Consider the following 21,657-nt stretch of genomic DNA (forward strand, 5'->3'; position numbering starts at 1 on the left):
GATCAGTCAGGTTTCTGGGCTGTCGCTGAGAAACACGGAGTTTGAGCTCCCTCCAAAGATTCTCTATTGGGTTTAGGTCTGGAGACTGGCTAGGCCACGCCAGAACCTTGATATGCTTCTTACAGAGCCACTCCTTGGTTATCCTGGCTGTGTGCTTCGGGTCATTGTCATGTTGGAAGACCCAGCCTCAACCCATCTTCAATGCTCTAACTGAGGGAAGGAGGTTGTTCCCCAAAATCTCGCAATACATGGCCCCGGTCATCCTCTCCTTAATGATCCAAATGGTCATTGGCAAACTTAAGACGGGCCTTGACATGTGCTGGTTTAAGCAGGGGAACCTTCCGTGCCATGCATGATTTCAAACCATGACGTCTTAGTGTATTACCAACAGTAACCTTGGAAACGGTGGTCCCAGCTCTTTTCAGGTCATTGACCAGCTCCTCCCGTGTAGTTCTGGGCTGATTTCTCACCTTTCTTAGGATCATTGAGACCCCACGAGGTAAGATCTTGCATGGAGCCCCAGTCCGAGGGAGATTGACAGTCATGTTTAGCTTCTTCCATTTTCTAATGATTGCTCCAACAGTGGACCTTTTTTCACCAAGCTGCTTGGCAATTTCCCCGTAGCCCTTTCCAGCCTTGTGGAGGTGTACAATTTTGTCTCTAGTGTCTTTGGACAGCTCTTTGGTCTTGGCCATGTTAGTAGTTGGATTCTTACTGATTGTATGGGGTGGACAGGTGTCTTTATGCAGCTAACGACCTCAAACAGGTGCATCTAATTTAGGATAATAAATGGAGTGGAGGTGGACATTTTAAAGGCAGACTAACAGGTCTTTGAGGGTCAGAATTCTAGCTGATATCAGCTGTATCATACAAATAAATAGTTAAAAAAATCATACATTGTGATTTCTGGATTTTTTTTTTTAGATTATGTCTCTCACAGTGGACATGCACCTACGATGCCAATTTCAGACACCTCCATGATTTCCAAGTGGGAGAACTTGCAAAATAGCAGGGTGTTCAAATACTTATTTTCCTCACTGTATATATATATATATATATATATATATATATATATATATATATATATTTTTTTTTTTTTTTTTTTTTTCCCAGATAGTAGTATACTACATTATCATCACCAGTTGTTATACATTTTACTAATATTTTGAATTAGATTTTTATTTTCACATTGATTTTAGTTTAAATTTTTGTTACTGTGGTTTTGTCATTTCTTTTAGTTATTTTATTTTTTTAAAGAAATCTATACATAAAAAAAATTCTTTTTAAGTTATTTATTTTAGTGCTTCATCTTAATCTTATTTCAGTTAGTTGCCAAATGTCACTTTTCTTATTTTTTGTTTAGTTTAGTATAGTAAATCTAAAAATCTACTATTAATATTTTATTTCAGCTTTATTTTAATTAACAAAACATTTTTTTTAATTGTTTTAGTTAACGATAACAACTCTGTTCATCACATCACATGTTACATGTGAAGTTCAGTCATCAATTTGTAGATTAAAACTTATTTTGCATTTTTGATTCAGTTCTGTCGAGAAATAATTAAAAAAATATATTTTTAATTTTAATTTGTGGTTATAATTATTTGATTTTCTAATTCCATTGTGATTAATGAACCTAAAGTAGAGTGCATTGCATTGTTAGTATTATAGCATTCCTTGCAAGCTTTTTCAGGAACTCTATGCATACCCAATATGTCTGCAACATACAAACAATATATACTGGAGACATAGAATGTCGTGTGTCAGTAACCTATTCCATACACAGCCTTGTGCTCACCTCCACCTGAGGGCATCCTGCTTCCTGTCGCTATTTGCAAGCTGTCTGGGGGTTTCTACTGGAGACAGCAATGAATGACCATCCCACCGGTCCTCCTTCTCCTCACTGCAGCTCCGCTCAGAGGAGGACAGGCTCAAGTTAGAAGGAGAAGCCAGCTGCTCAGAGCTACTGTACACCTAGTTCACATGACAAAAACAAGTCATAATCTACTCCTTAATGTGTTAAATGTCTCAGTCTGCCATGAGAACAAAATATAACTGACTGATAGGCCTCACTTAAAGACAATGTTGTGCACATTCAGTTATTTCACCTTGCTGAAGCGATGCGAGCAGGAAGAGAACTTGATATCCTGATAAGATTCATCATCGTTTGTCTCATCGTCCTCCTCAGAGTGTTGGTAACGGTCAGAGCGTGCTGGACAGCAGATTAATAGAAACTTAAGTTGCATCTACACTACAGCAGATGTCATAAAAGAGCAAGGGAGCCACCTACTGTCGAAGTAGCTTGTGTCGTCTTCAGTTTCAAGCTGTGGAATAAACTCAGCTTTTTGTCTTAGCAGTCCACTCCAGTCCAGACCACGGAAGAAGACGTGATGTTTGACCTCTCCTGCACCTCCTGTAGGTCATACCACACGATTCAATGCTGGCTACATTATGGCAACTTTTTAATTTTTATTAACAGCAGTGTTGTTAAAGTGAAAAAAAAAAAAAAAATGTAAGAACTATTAAAAAATTACAAAAGCACATAACAACAAAAACTAAAATAGAATTAAAATAAAAACTGAAAATATAAAAATTAAATAAAATTTAAAATATAAATAAGTACTATAATAGTATATAAATAATATCAAAATAACACTGATTAACAGGCATTTATCAGGGCTAAACAGGCAAAACACCAACCTGTTCCCAAGCGCTCCAAGGGACTTTGTCTCAGCAGTTTTGTGATTAGGTCTTGAGACTCAGCAGGTAATGTATCATCACCCTCTGGCCACTCGATTTCATCTATGCAGTGACAGAGATAAGGACACACACACACACACCATTAACTAAAGGACTGCAAGGAGGTTACTTTACGTACTGTCCCAAGTCAAAAATGCCCACACTCCCACAAGTTCTTAGGATATTTTGATTCCTAGATGGGAGCTTTTTCCCACTCATTTAATCATCCACCAGGCAGAAATCTTATCAATTATAATTTAATACGCAGGGTTAGGGATTTATCCTTACCACTGACCACCTGGCCAAAGAGCTCTTCTGGTGTGTCTCCAAAGAATGGCACACAACCCACCAGGAACTCATACAGGATAATGCCCATGGCCCACCAATCCACAGGTTTCCCATAACCTTGCCTCAGGATCACCTCTGGTGCAATGTACTCTGGAGTGCCACAGACCTAGAAAACATCAGAGGAAAATATTGTCATCATTTCTATCTGCCATGAAACACAAAATGAGATTGGAAAAGGAGAATGTCTAAGCAATCCTCTATCATGTATCAAAAGGGAATGGTAATATTCACTGGTACCATTACAGTAAAAAAAAAATACCATAAAAGTCAAATGTCAAACGTGTCAAGTCTTCTGAAGCCATTGAATAGTTGGCGTGAAAAAACATCAATAATTTAAGTTTATAATTCACTCAAAATTGTCGTCTTCATCACACAACTTGAAAATCTCATTTTATATTTAAACTTGACATGAGAGGTTATGTTGCATCTTGTGAGCGATCAGAACATTGCAAACTTAAATATACTTGGCCACAAATTAAATTTGAGAAATACAGCAATAGGAAAGATTACAAAAATTGAATGACTTAAATTTCACACAAATTCTGTTTCCAACACAAAGCTATCAAATGAAATTTGAAACAAAAACAGAAATGTATATTGCTGTTTTGTCCTTTCTGGAATGAAAAATAAAATAAAAATCAGTAACTAATCTAAGACATTACTTGTTCAAAATCTTCCATTCCACTTAACTCAAATCTCATTTTAAAGGGGTGGTATATAATGCCCTTTTCACAAGATGTAAAATAAGTCTTTGATGTCCCCAGAGTGTGTATGTGAAGTTTTAGCTCAAAATACCCCAGATGAGGGTGAGCAAAAACACACCATTTTTTGTGTGTGTCCCTTTAAATGCAAATGAGCTGCTGCTACCAGCACAGAGGGCGGAGCTTCAACAGCTTGCACTCACACAGACATGCACTGAAATTTTCAAAAACTTTTATGTTCAAATCAGATTCAGACAAAGATGGAGAGTCTCAAGAAGAAGTGACAACATGTAGAATTCAACAGGACGTTTCTGAATGGTTAGTTGATGAATTTATGTAGCTTATGTGTAGTTATCTTCTAGTCATTGATTAGCATATTCTGACTTGATAATCTATAAATTGCATTCCGGGGGCGGGGTTCATGTAAATTTTAGGGTTAATGATGGTCCCTACCAGACGTTTGTTGTAGTCCTTAAAAAAACATTTCTTTACAAGCAAATATCTCCCTTTGCTTTGAACTTTGAGCATTGTAACTTTGCAGATGTTGTTTATTCTCAAACAGCAACATTACACACTAACTAAAGTTAAAAAAGTGAAATCATAATCAACCACCCCTTTAAAATGCTGTTTTGTCCTTTCTGGAACTTGGCAGTAAAAAAATTATATAAAATAAAATTTGAAAATGCCATTATTCCCTCTTTTTAAAGTAATTTCAGCCTTTTTTACAGCTGTTTTTCCCCAATTTGATTTGGCAGTCAATTAAAGTAAAATAAAATAGTTGCTTGGACATTTTGCTGAATGGAAGTTTTGTTTTATGGAAAAAAAAAAAAAATATGGGGTAGAAATTACTCAAACAAATGAAGACAAAACTAGCCTTTTAATGTGAACACTTAAAACTAGTAAATCTTAAAAACTGCATGTATGGGTAGACCGACCTGTTTATCAATGAACTCTCTTGTGTCTTTCTCCATGTGCTCCTCATACAGGTTTGTGGTCATGTTCATTAAACCGATTTTAGACAAACCAAAGTCAGTCAGTTTAATGTGCCCCATTGATGTAATGAGTAGGCTGAAGACAGGAAACAAACACTGTGAAAGCAATATTCTCAGGATGTGGAGTCATGCGTAACTGCAGGATTGCATCAGATTCAGAGTAGCTCTTACTTGTCAGGTTTGAGATCCCTGTGCACAATGCCATAATTATGAAGATACTCTAGTGCCAGAACTGTCTCTGCAAAGTACATTCTGGTCATGTCCACTGGCAAGGGACCCATATTCTTCAGCAAATTTGCACAGTCTCCACCTGCAAAGAGAATTTCATATTAAAACATTACAGCTGCAGAATCAGATAGTACACAAGAAATGATGCATATATGTGTCATAAGATTAGACCAAGAAAAACAATGCATCACTCCTCTGACTCACCCTCCACATACTCCATGACCATGCAGAGGTGCCGTCTTGTCTCAAAAGAGCAAAACATGCTGACCACAAAAGGATTCTCTGCAAATGTCAGAATGTCACGCTCCACAAACACCTGCTGGATCTGGTTCCTCAGGATCAAGTTCTGCCGGTTGATCTTCTTCATGGCAAACCTCTGCCGTGTCCCACGGTGCCTTACCAGGTACACAGCCCTGCGATTCAATGCTCAAATCAGGATCAAGGCTGATTGATATTATTAAGGCTGGAACACACTACACAACATTTAGTGTGTTTACACTTGGCATGTTTAGTTTGATTAACCAAACCCTGGTGTGATTGCCTACCACATTAATGCAGGTTCATTTAAATTAGTGTAAACGCTGCCATCCAAACCCTGGTGCACACAAACAAGAGGACCGAGACCGCTGAAAAGATGGGTCTCGGTTCGCTTCCAATTGAAATCTGGTGCGGTTCAAAATATATATATGCAACACAGACCAAAGACATGTAAACAAACCAAAAACAGGAAGATGAGACTCTGATACCGAAGATACCGAACTGTGTTGCCATCACAGTTCGGTACAGGCATCAGAAACTGCGTTTCCTCGCAGCAGATCGTTTGTGTGACGGAGGGATTCCTGCCACTGTTTTGACTCTTTTACACATTTTATAAGCTCTTCACGAGTTCTCAGCTGTTCAAAATACCATCATATGCAGGCTACGCACATAAAACGATGGCATTTAGCCTAGCACACAGCATTGTTTTGGATGTTTGGTAAGTTACGTCTCAAAATAGGCAATACATCATAAAAGCCGACCAATCAGGTTGTGAAAGTATCCCTATGCCTTCAGGTTTGGTGATAAAAATGCCATTGTTAACGCTTTGAAGACCATGAATGAATGGGGTTTTTTTTTGGTCAGGACCAAACAAGTGTGAACACCCTTAAAATCTCAACACATTTAAAGTGCCCCATTATAGTTTTTCGAAAATTCCCTTTCATGCAATGCAAATTTGGGATTTGCAAAACGCTTGCTCGTGAAAGATGGGTCAGAACCCAGTTTGATTTGATCAGCTTGTTCCTAAGAATCACAGCCTGTAAGTATGAATAATTAATTATTGATGTATATATTTTCTACCGTGTGTTCAAAATACTTAGTTTTGTGTTTTGTATAGTGTAAGTTTCCAGCTAACCCACGTTATTGCTGTCTTTCTGAAATAGTTATGCTAATCAGCTGTGGGCCACAATTACCTAAAACTGTGTCTATTAATGCTCCTGCTCAAGTCGTCCTTGCGATGGAGGTTTGGGTTCAATAACTAGTTCTTCCAATGTTTCATCATCGGACTCGCGCTTGGATTGATACGGTAAAATCGACGTCATCGTTAATGTCTTTACAGTGTTTAGTACAATCGCTGAGCTTTAGAAAACCTCCTTGGAGCTGAAGTTTATTGTAATGGGCGTTTTGTTTCCAACGTGTGCTGTGAATGGTAGACCAATCACAACAGACTGGGCCCGTCTTGCCAATCAGAGCAGAGTAGGCTCGCGGAAAGATTAAGAGAGACTGATTCATCATCCTTGTTCTTGACTTTTGGCAACTAGTTTTGACTCGTCCAGACTGCAAATCTGGGCGAAAGTCTAGGCAAACCAATCTAGATTGTGTAGTGTATTCCAGCCTTTAGTCAACTGGTGGCCTAAATTCTTGTGACTATAAAACAGACAATTCCTTATTTAAAGAAAATAGCAATAAATGTGAGCTCACCCATAAGCCCCATTGCTAATGAGCTTTATGGTCTCAAAATCTCTTTCCAGAGGTTTTCTTCGAGGTGTCGTGGTTCCAGGACGATTCTGGGGCACAAAACACAGAAACCTCTGAAGAACAGAACAATACAACATCTATTTGATTCAAAGTCATAAGTCACAAGTTAGCAGGCGATGGTCTAGATCCACTAATTATTTCTCTGTTTCTTAAAGTTGACAGTATCTTAAACTGCTGGGCTTTCCCCCCACAAGTAAAAGTTAAGCCATCTTATTCTTAACTCTGAAATTTGAAGAAATATATAAATGTAGTGTACACTACAATTCCAAAGTTTGGGTGGGGGGGTTATGCATCACAGTTTCCACAAGTAGAAATATATGTATGTATACAAACTTTTACATACATGCTGCTCACATATTATTGTAGCAGAGTTTGTGCTTAATACAGTGTAATCAGACTTTAGCCATGAAAATGTCACAAGTAACAGAAACAAGCACAAATGTCAGAGCATGTCAGAACACCTCCAGGGCCAGAAAACACCTCAGACCCCAGAGGGTTAAGCAGCACAAATGTGTTCAACATTAATGATAATAAGAAATGTTTCTTGAGCATCAAATCAGCATATTAGATTGATTTCTGAAGGATCATGTGACACTGAAGACTGTAATAATGATGCTGAAAATTAAGCTTTGCCATCACAGGAATAAAATGCATTTTAAAATAGATCAACATAAAAAAATGGTTATTTTGAATAGAAATAATATTTCACAATATTACTGTTTCACTGTATTTTTGATCAAATAAATGCAGTCTTGGTAAGCATAAGTAAAATAACCCCAAACTTTTGAATGGTAGCACATATTATAATTTACCACTTTAAATTTGACTCATCTAATCTCAATTATAATGTATTGCTGTTGTGAGACTTTTTATAACTCAAGTGTTGCATTAAGAAGTTGTTTTGATGCCAGACTTATTCATATGATGACATTAGCAAAAAAAAGTGTAACTGAGAGAAAATCAAATGGCCTGATTTGATTACTACATGATTACTGGTCATTACTACATGAAGTTGCACCAATATTTCTGCAATGTACATTGGTTATTTCATTTCACAACTGTACATAAGTTTGACTTGTAGTTATGATTGTTTGGATCATGGTTAGGAATGAAATTTAGAGACTAGACCTCTTGGAAAGGAAGGTATGAGACCTCCAGCAGTGTAGAGAAACAGTGAGCCACTTTAAGATTTTATGTCAAGCCTATTGGTTTATTTTCTTACCTCTGCAGTGTCATCCAGTTCTCTGCTTGGGCCGCCTGAGTTATTATGCTCACGCTGCACCATATCTGAACCCACAGACAAGAAGAAGAAACAAATAAATCAATCACTTGTTTGCCTAAAGCTATATTTTAATTACCTTTTACAACATAGACAAAAACATATAATTTAAGGGTGGGGTGCTAGATAAATCATAATTATACCCTCCAGGGGGTCTCGAGTGAGACCCAGTTGGCTGATGATGTATCGGGGGATGTCAGTCTTGATCCCCTGGTCAACTTTTGCATGGCCTTCGGCAACTTCAAGACGTTGATAAAACTCCTCAGGATCAAACTCCTGTTGGTTAATAGAAAAATTGTAAGTAAGCATTATATAAATGGCATCAGAATGAGTCCCAGTCTTCACACAGTAATTAATTAGAAACGGTAGATTACTAGGGCGCAGCCGGTTTTCGGCGGAAAAAAATCAATTTAAACCTTCACATTCTGCTGAGATTATGCTCCCAGAGACCCCAATGATGTGAGCAATTTTTATCATTATTAAAGAAAAAACATAAAGAGGTTAATTGCAAAATTACCATTTATTTAATAAAATTGGGATTTTTAAATTATTTTTAAAAGCATTTCAATTAAGTGAGTCACTGTCGTAGGCAGTTCAGAACCATGAATTAAAAACCCAAAATAAAAAAAGAATCAGTGTTTATCATAATTTTACCAGACATTCCAGAAGTCTTGCTGGCCTGGAAATAATGATGAGAATCTTCTTCACAAGTTTGGCAATAACAGTCACTTCCTCACTCTCAGACCGATCATATGCCTATGGGTAAAAAGAACACATACAGGGCCAATGCAAATTAACTTTGCGAGCGCAAAACAAAACAACCTACATTTTTGCATGACATTTGATAGACGTCAACATGAAGCAAATTCTCAAAATGGTAAAGGTTACAGAAATGAGCCACCTAATTGACTGTGAGAGGACAGAGAGAAGTAATAATGGAAAAAGACCATAAAAATAGTCTCCCAATGACATTTAACATAAGTCGTTTAAAGGGTTAGTTCACCCAAAAATAATATCTTTGTCATTATTAATTTACCCTCATGTCATTCCAAACCCGTATGACAGCATTTTTTTTCTGTGGAACCCAAAATAAAAAAAATATTTTTACTTTTCCATAGAACGTTTCATACATTTAAAATATTTAAACCAAAATCAACCATAAGCAAGCAACTTGGAAACTGCACCGCGACCTGTTTCCCCTTGCTTAATTTGATCAGCCTCTTTCCTTCATTTGCTTTTCATGACTTCAGAAGCATGAAGCAAAAGCTCCTCGGGGAGACAAAACCGTCTCTCACTTGCCCTAATTAACCACCCTTCCCTCCTCAGTGTCGACATTGCTGCTTGAGCACACAGACGCTGCAGATGACTACTGTGCATTGCAATACTGCTGCTCTCTTCATGTCTTTCCAGAAAAACTGCACATGACAACAGCAGCTTGGTATGAGGAATGAAAGAAGCGAGTTTATTTTAAAACAAACACACACAAACATGTGCCTGTGTAGATGCAACACAGATTCATCTCCACAAAGGAAAAGACCACAGTGCTTCAGTACAGCAGTTCACTAAATGTCATTTTCAGAAGAAGCATGACAGGAACCGTGCTTATTAAAAGAATTACTCAGGACTTCAGGGGTCTTATGTCTAAAGCCATGAGGCTCTCAGTCAGTGATCATTTAGTAATAATGCCTCTCTTATAAAGAAGATGGGCTGCAGCAGTTTAACTGATTCAGCTGATGGTTGAAAAGAGAGGATTAAACCTCTCAGTATGAACAAATGCAAACTAAGGATGTCAAATGTGTGTCGATACTAAAAACAAGTCATATGGAGTACAGAAAGGAAACTGCTTTTGAACGCATGCATGATATGTGTGCACTCTGTGAAGGGAGCGTGTGAAAAGCACTTCCATGGTCAAAAGGCCAGTCTTGGTAAGGTCTTAACATAAGCACAGTCAGTTTGGCCTAAGTGCATTGTAAACAGCCAGGGCAAATAAAAAAAATTATATTTCAATAGTCTCAAAATCTATGCATTAGGCCCTGCAGTTTAAAAGCAGCCTAATACTGCTAATATTGATCAAACAACAACACTGACTGAAGAAAAAAACACTTTCGTTGCTTTTGGATTGAAAACTTCAATAGCTGTAACACACAATTAACTTTAAAGAAATGCTTTGATGCTGCCCAACTTTACCACCATCAAATCACTGTGAATGTAATGCATTTCAGTACTGTCAATAATTTTAGCAGTTTTATTGAAAATTATTACTTTTGTATAATTTATGTTATAATGCATACTAGTGTTGTTATTGATAACTAAAACTATTAAAATCATTTTCAGTAATTGGAAATAAAACTGAAATAAAATATAAATATTAGATGAAAACATTACGCTTAAAAAAAAACTTAAATGAAAATAACTGACTAAAAATAAGTTTAAGCTGAAGTACAAAAATTACTAAAGCTGAAATGTAAAAAAGCTAAATATAAATTGAAAAAACTGATAAAAACTCAAATTGAAATGAAAACAGAAAATATAAAGCTAATTCAAAATATTAATAAATACTATAATAGTATAAAAAATAATACTAAAATAACACTGCAGTGCTGTATATTTGAAGTCTCCGGGGTCCTTAAGATAACTCTGTGAGCAAAAGACGAAATTTATAAATTGATCATTTATTATTATCAGAGCTAAAAACAGTTGAGATGCTTAATATTATTGTTCTATGATTTTTTTTAGGATCTTACATTAAAAATGTCTTTACTGTCAGTTTCAATCAATGAAATGTGTCCTTGCGGAATAAAAATATTAATTTTCAAAAAAAAAAAATCTTACCAACTGCAAAGATATGACTGGTAGCGTACTGCATTGTTTTAATATAATTACTATTAATATAATTATTTACATTAATACTTAGCGTAAAGTATTCAAGAATTGTGAAATTTTACAAGTATTGATACTAATATGGAGTGCTGAGATTCTGGTCTTTTGATGACATTGTAAACTATGGATCTATGCAAACGACTTTTTTTTTCTAGATACAAATATCAACATAACAATAAATGTGGCATGTTTTCTACCTCATGTAGAAAATTTTCTAATTTTTCCTGAAGTTCCACAAAGTAGCCGGATGTGATGAGCCCCTTTCTGGACTTCTCCAGACAGTCTCGGACGAGCTCGACCAGCTGGTGTTGAATGAAGCCCAGCACTCCATCAGCAAGAGCGGGAGCGCTGTCTGGGCAATAGTCTGCAATCACTGCCAGCAAACGCCCCTCCATCTGAGCCGTGGCCTGGAAGAGTGATAAAATTGTAGGTGACAATTGTCATTTGTTTTGTTTAGACAGACCAGACCATCAATTTTTCCACAGCCACAATTTAAACAAAGCAAACAAAATGTGATGACATGACGTGGCGTCCACGTCTATGATGATAAACAAAATTTAAATGTCAGAGCTCAATTACCTTTGGAAACCGTTCTTTGTAGACGTGATTCATCATCACAATCTCGTTATCAAAGGAGCCACATGTCCGTCCAGGACTACAAGACAATTTTGCACAAACAAATAACATTAAAGCAATAGTTTACTTCACAATGAAAATTCTGGCATTATTTACTCAACAAGCTTTTTTCTGTGAAATTACACTGAATGCCGTATGAAGTTTTTCAGCTTAAAAGACGTATACAAAAGCATCATAAAATAATCATAAATGTTCCCTGTATGACTTTTCAGTAATTGGAAACAAAACTGAAATAAAATATAAATATTAGATGAAAACATTAAGCTTAAAAAAACTTCAATGAAAATAACTGACTAAAATAAGTTTAAGCTGAAGTACAAAAATTACTAAAGCTGAAATGTAAAAAAACTAAATATAATGGAAAAAAACTGATAAAAACTCAAATGAAATGAAAACAGAAAATATAAAAATTCAAGCTAATTCAAAATATTAATAAATATTATAATAGTATAAAAAATAATACTAAAATAACGCTTTATGGTGCTTTTGCCCTTTTTTTTGAAACTTGAAAGCTTCATTATAATTACATGACAATTAAATGTCTTCCAAACTTTCCCCTAAAATTGTGTTCCTCAAAATACTGTAAATTATATAGGGTTGGAAGTATATCATGGTGAGTAAATGAAAGATAAAGATTTACTAAAGTAAATTCATTAAAGTAGTGTAATTTTAGTTGGGTCATATTTCTTAATTTCTTACAGTTTAGGACAAACTTGCCAGAGTAATAAATCATCATAATTGTATAAACCTCAAATCTGTATAGATTGTTGCACTAAGCAGATTTTTAAGGATTAGCTAATTAAAATATGGTGTTTGCTAACTTTTCCCCTGCCCAGGCACATACAAGCCAAACTAATACTTTATTCTTATTCATTTGGTTTGAGAAGTTACAAATGGGATTTCACATTTTCAATGCAAGCAAACATGTGTCACGAGCTAACAGAATTGCTTTCTCTCTATGAAAATGTTGCATTTCATTTATATATTGAATTTCTCTCGATCCTGTTTTATCTCTACAACAAGCAGAGACCTAAGACTTCGTGAGCGAGCACGGAAGGGAGAGGGCTGTCCATCCTCATCTGTCACACTCTCTGAACTCCTGAAATGTTTGAAGAGGCGATGGAGGTCATCTGGGGTTGGCTGAGAGGGCAGCTGGTGCAGGAGCTCCTGAGAGGAGGAGGAAGACTAGTGCAGAAGAAAGAGAGAGAGAGACAGAAACGCAGCAAGATTCAGACAACAAAATCACATTTACATGTGCCTGTTGTGTCACCCTAACATTATGGATGTCAGGGCTCGACATTAAGCCTTTTCATGACAAGTAAATCTGTCATTTTTTGTTATTGCCGTTCTAATCAGGCTGCTTGTCCGGTCCGGTCAAGTACTTGTCCCTTCAAAAAAATCCACTTTTCCCAGACAAGCGTTAATGTCGAGCCCTGGATGTGTACAAATTTAACAGTTGTTGAGCAATGAACACACGACACACTTGCATAGCAAGGTGGGGCACATATGCTCAGATTACATGAAACACAAATAGTGAGCATCTGACAATCTAAAGCTGCTTATTATACTGTGCAATTATGCAAGACAACTATAGGACGGGACACTTTCCACTCTGGTTTGCAGTAGTCTGTGGTACAGACGGTAATTCAAGACTAAGCGTAAACTGAAATCTCAGGGAAGGAGAATGAGCAGAGGAACACATGACAGGACCAGTGCTCGAAGGAGGAAACCAGAGAAGCTTCACAGCTTCCCTCTGAATAAAGTCTTCACTGACACTGCCTCAATAGGACATTGTTGAACAAGGCTGACCTCATCGCATGAGCCATGAATGGCCATTTAAAAATTCAAATTCAGAGAAGGAAAGAAATGATTTCCTTGAAAATAGATCTACAAATTAATTTACAATATGAACTGTATACTGAGAATTACCCAAAATGACAAAGGATATAAAAGATACCGATTACTACTATGATTTCAACAATTAATTTAATAGAAAGCAATATCTAGCACAGGGGTTCTCAAAGTGGGGTTCGCAACCAATAGCCAGGGGGTGTGCAAAATAATTTGCTATATCGTATTTTCTGGACTACAAGTAAAAAATGTTATCACCTGAAATGTGCGGCAAATTAAATTCCAAAGTGAATTATATTATGCTTATAGCGTCAAATAAGCAAAATGTAGACACTTAAAGGTTTTTTTATAGACGTATATTGTTTTGTGACGTGCTCCAGAAAAAAAGTTCAAGGAGACCGAGACAAACGAAAGTGCAACCTGTTTGTTTTGTTTATTTTACAAAAGCAAAATGTTTTGTTGTTATTTTGAATGTACACAAAAATAGACCCTTTACAGTATTTTAAGTTGTTTCCACTGCTATAAGGAAAAAAATCCACGCCAGTGCCTCAAGCGCGCACACACACACACACACACACACACACACACACACACACACACACACACACACACACACACACACACACACACACACACACAACTTATCAGTTCTAGCATTGCTAACTGGACATAAGTCGCGTTTCCATTACCCTTCAAATTGCGCAAATTGAAAATACGGCCAATGGAAACACGTCAATTTCGCAAAAACTCCCATATATCGCAAAAAAATTTTACGCTCGCATGATGTGGTTTTTCAGGGAATTCGAAAAAGGATCATTTTTTAAAGATGACGCGAAATGTTTGGACAGAAAACGAGACAGAGTTTATAATTAAACTTATAAAAAGACAAAAGATTTACAGGAATACTGGATTCTAATGAGATACACCTCATACGCACCGCTCATAAGTATAAGGGCTTTCCTTGCCATTAATGCTTGGATAACACGCCTAGGCCTACGTCTCCTTCCATTAAAAATAATGACTAGTGTGGTGGCTGGGATAAACATAAACCTATACCTACATCCGTTGCCATAATTTTTGTAATGACTTGTCGTGAGAGGAAAAAATGACGTTTTAGTCGCATAACAACAGTTAATGGAAACACCGTCATTTCGCAATAGTTTTTCATCGAAATTTAGAAAATATTGCAAAAGTTTTGCGCAAATCGGCAACGGAAACGCAGCTATAGTCTATTCATCATCAAAATTTATTTGCCTCAATTTAAATTGTCTGTTGTACAATATGTAGGCTGTGCCGGTATTCCAAACATGGATATTGGGACACGAGTGAAGTCCCTGGAAAATCTTCTGCCCCCAAAAGTTTAAGAATCCCGATCTAGCCAAAAAACTTTTTAGAGCATGAGGAAATAGTATAGAAATTCCCCAGCTTTTTCCGTGGTTTTTTTTTAAAGCGTGGAAATCACAAGTTTTCCATTTCCTGATATTTTAAGGTGGCTGTGGGGACCATGAATACTTTAACACTGTCAAGTTAATCAATATTAATGAGAAAATCTAGCATGCTGTGTACTTGTTAGTCTCTTTTCCAACTGTCTGCAGACTCTGCACTTGTACTGCCAATAAATTGCACTCCAAAAGCAAAAACAAATAGTGTATAGATAACAATTATATATATATATATATATATATATATATATATATATATATATATATATATATATATATATATACATATACACAGAATATATATACAGCTATATATACAGAAAAACACAGCGGATGAAATGGATTGATGGCTAAAGAAAAGGAAAACAAAGAGGTTTTTTTTAGAATAAGAGAGGGACCCACTCACTGAAACAGCAGAACTGGGTGGATTGGTTCCATATCCAGACGAGACAGACGCCACAGACCACCTTCGTGTGTCCGGTCTGAAATAGGGCAGAGATACAAGAAGACAATTTTATATGCAGGTAAGGAGTCTCCATTCAGATATTTGATATGGATCAAAGAGCTGGTTATTTTAATGGCTGCACAACAAGAGAGTATCCTCAACCATCAACAAATGACAGTGTACTCCTTTATATATATAGATTACCATTTTGTTTTGGGGTCGCAAGACTGTTTTAATGTTTTTGAAAGAAGTCTCTTATGCTCACCAAGGCAGTAAAAACAGTACTATTCTGAAATACTATTATTTACCATTTTAAAAAAACTTTTCTATTTGAATATATTTTAAAATGTAATTTATTCCTCTGATGGCAAAGCTGAATTTTCAGCATCATTACTCCAAGCTTCAATGTCAAATGATCCTTCAGAAATCATTCTAATTTGCTGATTTGGTGCTCAAGAAACATTGAATTACTTAATATTTTGTAGAAAATGAGATACATACAGGATTCTTTCTTTGATGAATCAAAAGTAAAAAAAAAACAGCCTTTATTTTAAATAGAAATCTTTTGTAACATTATAAATGTCTTTACGGTTACTTTTGATCACATTAATTCATCCTTGCTTAATAAATGTATTGGTTTCTTATTTTAAAATGATCTTACTGACCCTATACTTTTAAACAGTATTGTATATAGCAGACATATTTACATGCTTGTCTGAAACATTTAAAATGCTATTATATGATAAAGCTTGTGTCTTTGACAGTAATACTAGAATAATTCTAATTAAATAAATAAATAAAATAAATAAAAAACTAGAACACATTTCACTTATTTTAAGATCTTGAACATCCTCTACCCAGTCATATAATTTATCTACAAATAGATGTATGCTTTTAGGGTACATTAAGGACACAAACAAAAAATTTAACTCATTCAATCTTCATTGAGCTGTACAAGGAGGCTGGTAGGGTCACATCATTTTAAGCAAGCATTAATAAAAGTGGATGGAGCCTCAGTACATAATCACGGCAGTGTAAAGTAATGAGGCTACACGCTGACTTCACTATAATTGCTGTGACAAATGCCAAGCTTCCCATCCCTGACACAGCCTTAAGGGCAGCTGCAGTGAACGCTCAATCTTATTGTTTGCCAGCTAGACATTTTTCCACACTTATGTCTTGCTTTTATACACTGCCATTATGAAAGGACAGACAAGATATAACATAAATTACTAATGTGTATACATTTGGACATGTTTGTAGTGTGCAGCCTTATTCTGCTCAGCTCTCACCTCCGTATGAACGGGAAATTGACCGAAGGACTGCTGGAGACATTTCTGGGACTGTCCAGCGGACTGCTGCCTGTAGAAAATGCACATTCCATGAGCAACACGCACATTATGGTTGGTTTACACTGTCATTGGATGCCAAAGTGGTTGTGTACTGAGTGGCGCTCCTCTAAGAGGCTTTGTTGACAGAGTGTTACTGGCATTGGCCATTGGCATATTCAAACAGTGGGCTAGATGTCCAAGCATGTTACACTACCTGGTGTTTATAATCAGGCACAGTGTAAATCACACATCTATCATTATCTTAATTGGGAGAGAAGCAAAACAAAGTAATTATAGCTACCAGTTGGGAAAGGAAGGGGTGAGAGCGGTCTTGATAGAGTAGGTGAGGGAGCCAGACTCTTCCTCTTGTTCCGGTTACTGTGGAGAGAAAACTCTTGTTCTTGTTAAAGGCAAAAATACTCTGTTTTCACAACCCCAATTAAAGCCATCTATAGGGATGCTCTGTTAATGTCCTTGGTACTGGAACCCAACTTGGGTTTACTAAAACCCTTCCTTAGAGCTGGTGAACCTAAATCCACACTGAGTTGGTTGTTTTTGGTTTTTGGTTTCTGTTAACACTAACAGGCCTGTATAAATTGATTAGAAATGTAGATTGTTTGTATTACAAGGCCATTAAATTGCCTTTGAAAAAGGCTTTGAATTTAAAGGTGAATTCAGTAAAGTTTTGTTCTGCTGGCTCTTATTCATCCCAACAGTGCAATAGTACCAGTGGTTTTGGAATTTACAGTGTCACCTATTGGCCTGGATGCATGAGGTTTTATGTTCTATTCCTCTATAATTATTATTTTTAATAACTGTTTGTTGAATGGAGGCATTTTGCGGCACTGCAGCTTTTACAAGTTGTTACTAGGGATGCACCCATATAATTTTTTTTGGCCGATTCCGATTCCAAAACCAAAACCGGCTATAACTTGTCATTAAAATGGATTGCTGTTTTTATCATGTTTATAATTAGCAAAGTTCAAAAACGCATGCATTAAGGTATACTAGCTAGTTTATTGCCGCATCATCAAATCATCTTCATTGAACAAGGATAGGATCAATTTAACATTCAACAGGACAACATAATACAACATAACAAAGATACTTATGAAAAAATTTGTTGCATTTTCATTAAGTTGTTCGAGTGGATGACAGTTGTATTAGTAACCTAGTAACCAACAGTAAATAAAACACCATCAGTGGAAACAGCCGATTAGTCACGTGGGTTTAATGTTCGCTAGGGGAGTAAAGATTTTTGACGTTTTGACGCTCTTTAATGTGGCGTGACAGATCACTATATAGATGCCTCAGTGTAAGCAGCAGCACGAGTGAACGCGATCATCTCATCCTAATAAATATGAATGAACATCTGAATGTTGAAACATAGCCTACAGTACAACTTACTGAAACGTATCTCTTGTGTAATCACTCAATCACTGTTTTAATGGTAAATAAGAAAAAAATGTATGTTTAGTTTCCCCCCCCCCCCTTGTGTACCGAACCGTGACGTCAAAACCGAGGTACATACCGAACCGTCAGCTTTGTGTACCGTTACACCCTCAATGTTCGCTACGTCAGAATTTATTCAGCAAATGCGTTTCAATCTCCAATTATTCACATGAACTATTTTTCTCACAAGTCAAAAACCACCTCAAGTGACCGTAAAACTTTTTTGCGAATTAAGGGATTTTTTTTTTTTTTTTTGCCGTATCCATCACTCGTTTCTGATGCAATACTTCAAAATGCGCATAAAAACAGGGTGATGGAAACATAGCCTAGCTAGTGACAGTACCATCAATTGTCCCGAGCGTCATTCACGCTGGCCCTGGGCCATATTGTTGAGCCCTGCTGTATTTTGTATAGGTTTCATTTTGTTTTGTTTCACCCAGAGAAAAACATTGAATTATGCTAGACATTTAACTCAGTGCCTTCATGCAGTTAATTAATCAAAACCATCTATCTGCCTTTTTCGTGCTATAGCTGAAATGCCGATGGTTTTAAGTTGATCAAAATTAGGCCAATAAATATCGGCAGACGATACATTGGTGCATCTCTAGTAGTTACCCACTCAAATGAAAAACAAGGCTGGTCATGTGACATCAAAATGGCAGCACCCATGAGAGGGCGACCCTCTCTATGTAGATATAAACATAATAAAACACTTATCTACAAGACTGAAATTATTGGAGTATTCATCTCATATGAGCATAACTTACATCAGTTTAATGAGACGTTTTTAAAGCATTACTTATTTTTTAATGTGTACAACTTTTTAATTAGCAAACATTTGCACCTAAAATGTTGCAGTTCAACAGATAAACATTTTTTAAATGCTTCTTACACTTTTTCCTCACAAAACGTTACAGCAAAATATAATGCTTAAGACTTATAATAAGAAAAAATAAACATTAAAAACCGCCTTAATTAACCTCAACGCTCGTATAACTTTTGGCGACAGATTATAGCCTACTATTGCGTACACTAACTATACTTTGTTGACAAAGGCGTCAAACCGACATAACAATGACACAGTCATCACAGACCCAACATACAGCCGGTTAAACTGTATAAACATTATGTGAAGACTAGAAAACAGAATATGACCATCCACCGCCAACAGGACAATGAGCAGCAGACGCTCAGCCGAACATGGGCCACGTTTACTATCGGAAACAAAAACGGACTGGGTGGAAAAACAGTGTGTATGCTGTCCACAACGAGATCGAGACATATATTGTCTAACATTACAGTAGTTATTTCTCGATCTACTTTATCAAGCACATTGCTCGCGGTAGCGCTTGTGGAATTTTTTTCAAGTTAGACCAAGTTTTGCGGACCAACCTTGTCGATTATTAAATAATCGCAATGGAAATATACAGTAATATGCTTAAATTCGTCGTTACCTTTTGGGTCGTTTGACTAAGCCTCCAGAAACGAACTGACTTTTATAACTCGGACACACCGTCCAGTAATTCCGATCAGACATGATGTCGGTGTATTCGTCTTCGTTCTGCCCACAGTAATCAAATCCTCATCGATGGTACACCGCACCGCAGCATTGCGACGAGTAAACGCAGTGAGGTCTAATATGATTCCCAGACGAACTTCATGTCGACACAGAATCCATTGCATTCAATGCGGGGGAGTAGACAGTCACAGAAAGCGCCTAAGGAACAGCAGCGACGATGCCATCATCGCGTTATTTTCTCACAAGTGACACAATGCCACATGGGTTTGGAAAATGCCATCGCCTGGTTATACTCGAGCCCTGTCACTGCGAAACGGGTGCTCCTCGCTGGTTTAAAGGTATAGCAACACAACTGAAGAGATTGCAAGTTTAGGGAAACAATAAAAGAAATGCGGGTGTGCGGAGTGGAGGAAGTTGTCATAGACTCTGACTGAAAGAAGGGGTCATGGTGGGTTTGAACGTCACCGCGCCGGGACACTGAACCCGCCTTCTTTCACTTTACATGCATAGAGTGTCCCATACTGGTAAGCCCGAGTAATAGGCTACTAATCTTGAGGATATAGTAATGAAAACACTCCCAAACTCTCTAAAGAAACGCCCTCCTCGGACATGGCTTTAAGACTATATTCATATTAGCGTCACGGTTGTAAATTCATTCATGCCAATGAATTTCTTCTTATAACTCTGTATGAATGTTAATACACATTTGTTAAATACATTAAATAGTAAATAACTAGGCTATCTAATACATAAGAAATCCCAAAAATATTGAGTGCATCTTTAAGATGTTCCAGACAGATAAATAATTAACTCATTTCCATTTGTTTCTGACAAATTAATAATAATGCTTAAAACCACAACATTTGACCTCACTGCCCTTATATATTTTGACTACACATTGTTTTGTTGTAAAATACAATATAGATACTAGAAATGTAATAGGTTTGATATATTTTTTTTGAATTATGATATAATATATTAGTTACACAAAAAATGTGATTTTCATTTGCTCTCCATGGGACTGAAAAACTTGTTTTATTTTCATTTTCAATGCAGATTTTTGGATTTTTTTTTTTATATTAGGCTACTAGAAATGTCGTTACTGAAAGCTATGACAGTGACAACATTTTATATTAGAGTAAGAAGACTATACTCACATATTTCCTCTGCGTGGAAGGCTTAGTTCCTTCTGGAAAGAAAGAAATATTGTGTTATAGCCTATAGGTCATGTACAACATAGCCTATAATACACTGTTGCAGAAACCAATGGCCTGCCACCCTTTTTTCTTTTTTTTTAGCAAAGCATCAACCAAGTATGTTTTAATGTATTGGATTTAATGAAAATACAAAGCATGAGTAAGAAGAGCCTTGGATTTCAAAAGAATCAAATATGATCATACACAACAATAGTCATTTAATGAATTTTAAACACTAAACCACTGATCTTTGTGACATTGCCTTGTTTAATACTTAGCGCAACTTTTAAACCAGAAACAAATTCTCCAGTCCACTTAGAGCTCAACACTGAGGGAGATTCAAGATTTGTCTTATAGAGGGAAAGTATTCACGTTTACAGAGTTTAACAGCCTTAAAAACGGCAGCCCACATAAATGTTACACAGCTAATAAATTAAAAAAAAAATTGTATATAGAGCAAATGACTCACTGACTCTTGATTTAATGCTTATACAACTTCAAGGTCTTAAATCATAATTATTGTAATAAAATGATGCTAAGACCTCACAAAATTTCTTGGTAATAGCCAAGTTACTGGCAAAATCTGAAAACTGAAGCTACTC

At 36.4% G+C, this 21,657-nt stretch overlaps 1 protein-coding gene across 2 annotated transcripts in view; it reads right to left on the reverse strand.

Annotated features, from left to right (window-relative positions):
* mast3a (microtubule associated serine/threonine kinase 3a) overlaps window positions 1-20,391 on the reverse strand; it is a 32,424-nt gene extending 12,033 nt beyond the window's left edge. Inside the window, exons 1-19 of one of the 2 annotated variants that reach the window (XM_081374411.1) lie at window positions 19,795-20,391; window positions 17,190-17,266; window positions 16,850-16,919; window positions 15,519-15,594; window positions 12,850-13,004; window positions 11,763-11,838; window positions 11,381-11,590; window positions 8,958-9,059; window positions 8,447-8,579; window positions 8,247-8,311; window positions 6,968-7,053; window positions 5,213-5,421; window positions 4,952-5,090; window positions 4,724-4,856; window positions 3,028-3,193; window positions 2,701-2,802; window positions 2,291-2,413; window positions 2,109-2,212; window positions 1,799-1,974 (exon numbers count right to left, since the gene is read on the reverse strand). In XM_081374411.1, coding sequence (XP_081230537.1) covers window positions 1,799-1,974; window positions 2,109-2,212; window positions 2,291-2,413; window positions 2,701-2,802; window positions 3,028-3,193; window positions 4,724-4,856; window positions 4,952-5,090; window positions 5,213-5,421; window positions 6,968-7,053; window positions 8,247-8,311; window positions 8,447-8,579; window positions 8,958-9,059; window positions 11,381-11,590; window positions 11,763-11,838; window positions 12,850-13,004; window positions 15,519-15,594; window positions 16,850-16,919; window positions 17,190-17,266; window positions 19,795-19,877 — 2,285 coding nt within the window. In that variant the 5' untranslated portion in view covers window positions 19,878-20,391. Of the gene's footprint in view, window positions 1-1,798; window positions 1,975-2,108; window positions 2,213-2,290; window positions 2,414-2,700; window positions 2,803-3,027; window positions 3,194-4,723; window positions 4,857-4,951; window positions 5,091-5,212; window positions 5,422-6,967; window positions 7,078-8,246; window positions 8,312-8,446; window positions 8,580-8,957; window positions 9,060-11,380; window positions 11,591-11,762; window positions 11,839-12,849; window positions 13,005-15,518; window positions 15,595-16,849; window positions 16,920-17,189; window positions 17,267-19,794 lie in introns of both variants that reach the window. The other variant, XM_081374410.1, reaches the window with a different exon arrangement.
* Window positions 20,392-21,657: the final 1,266 nt, after the last annotated feature.

Source organism: Scardinius erythrophthalmus, assembly GCF_964197995.2.
Source record: "Scardinius erythrophthalmus genome assembly, chromosome: 9".
NCBI lineage: Eukaryota > Metazoa > Chordata > Actinopteri > Cypriniformes > Leuciscidae > Scardinius > Scardinius erythrophthalmus.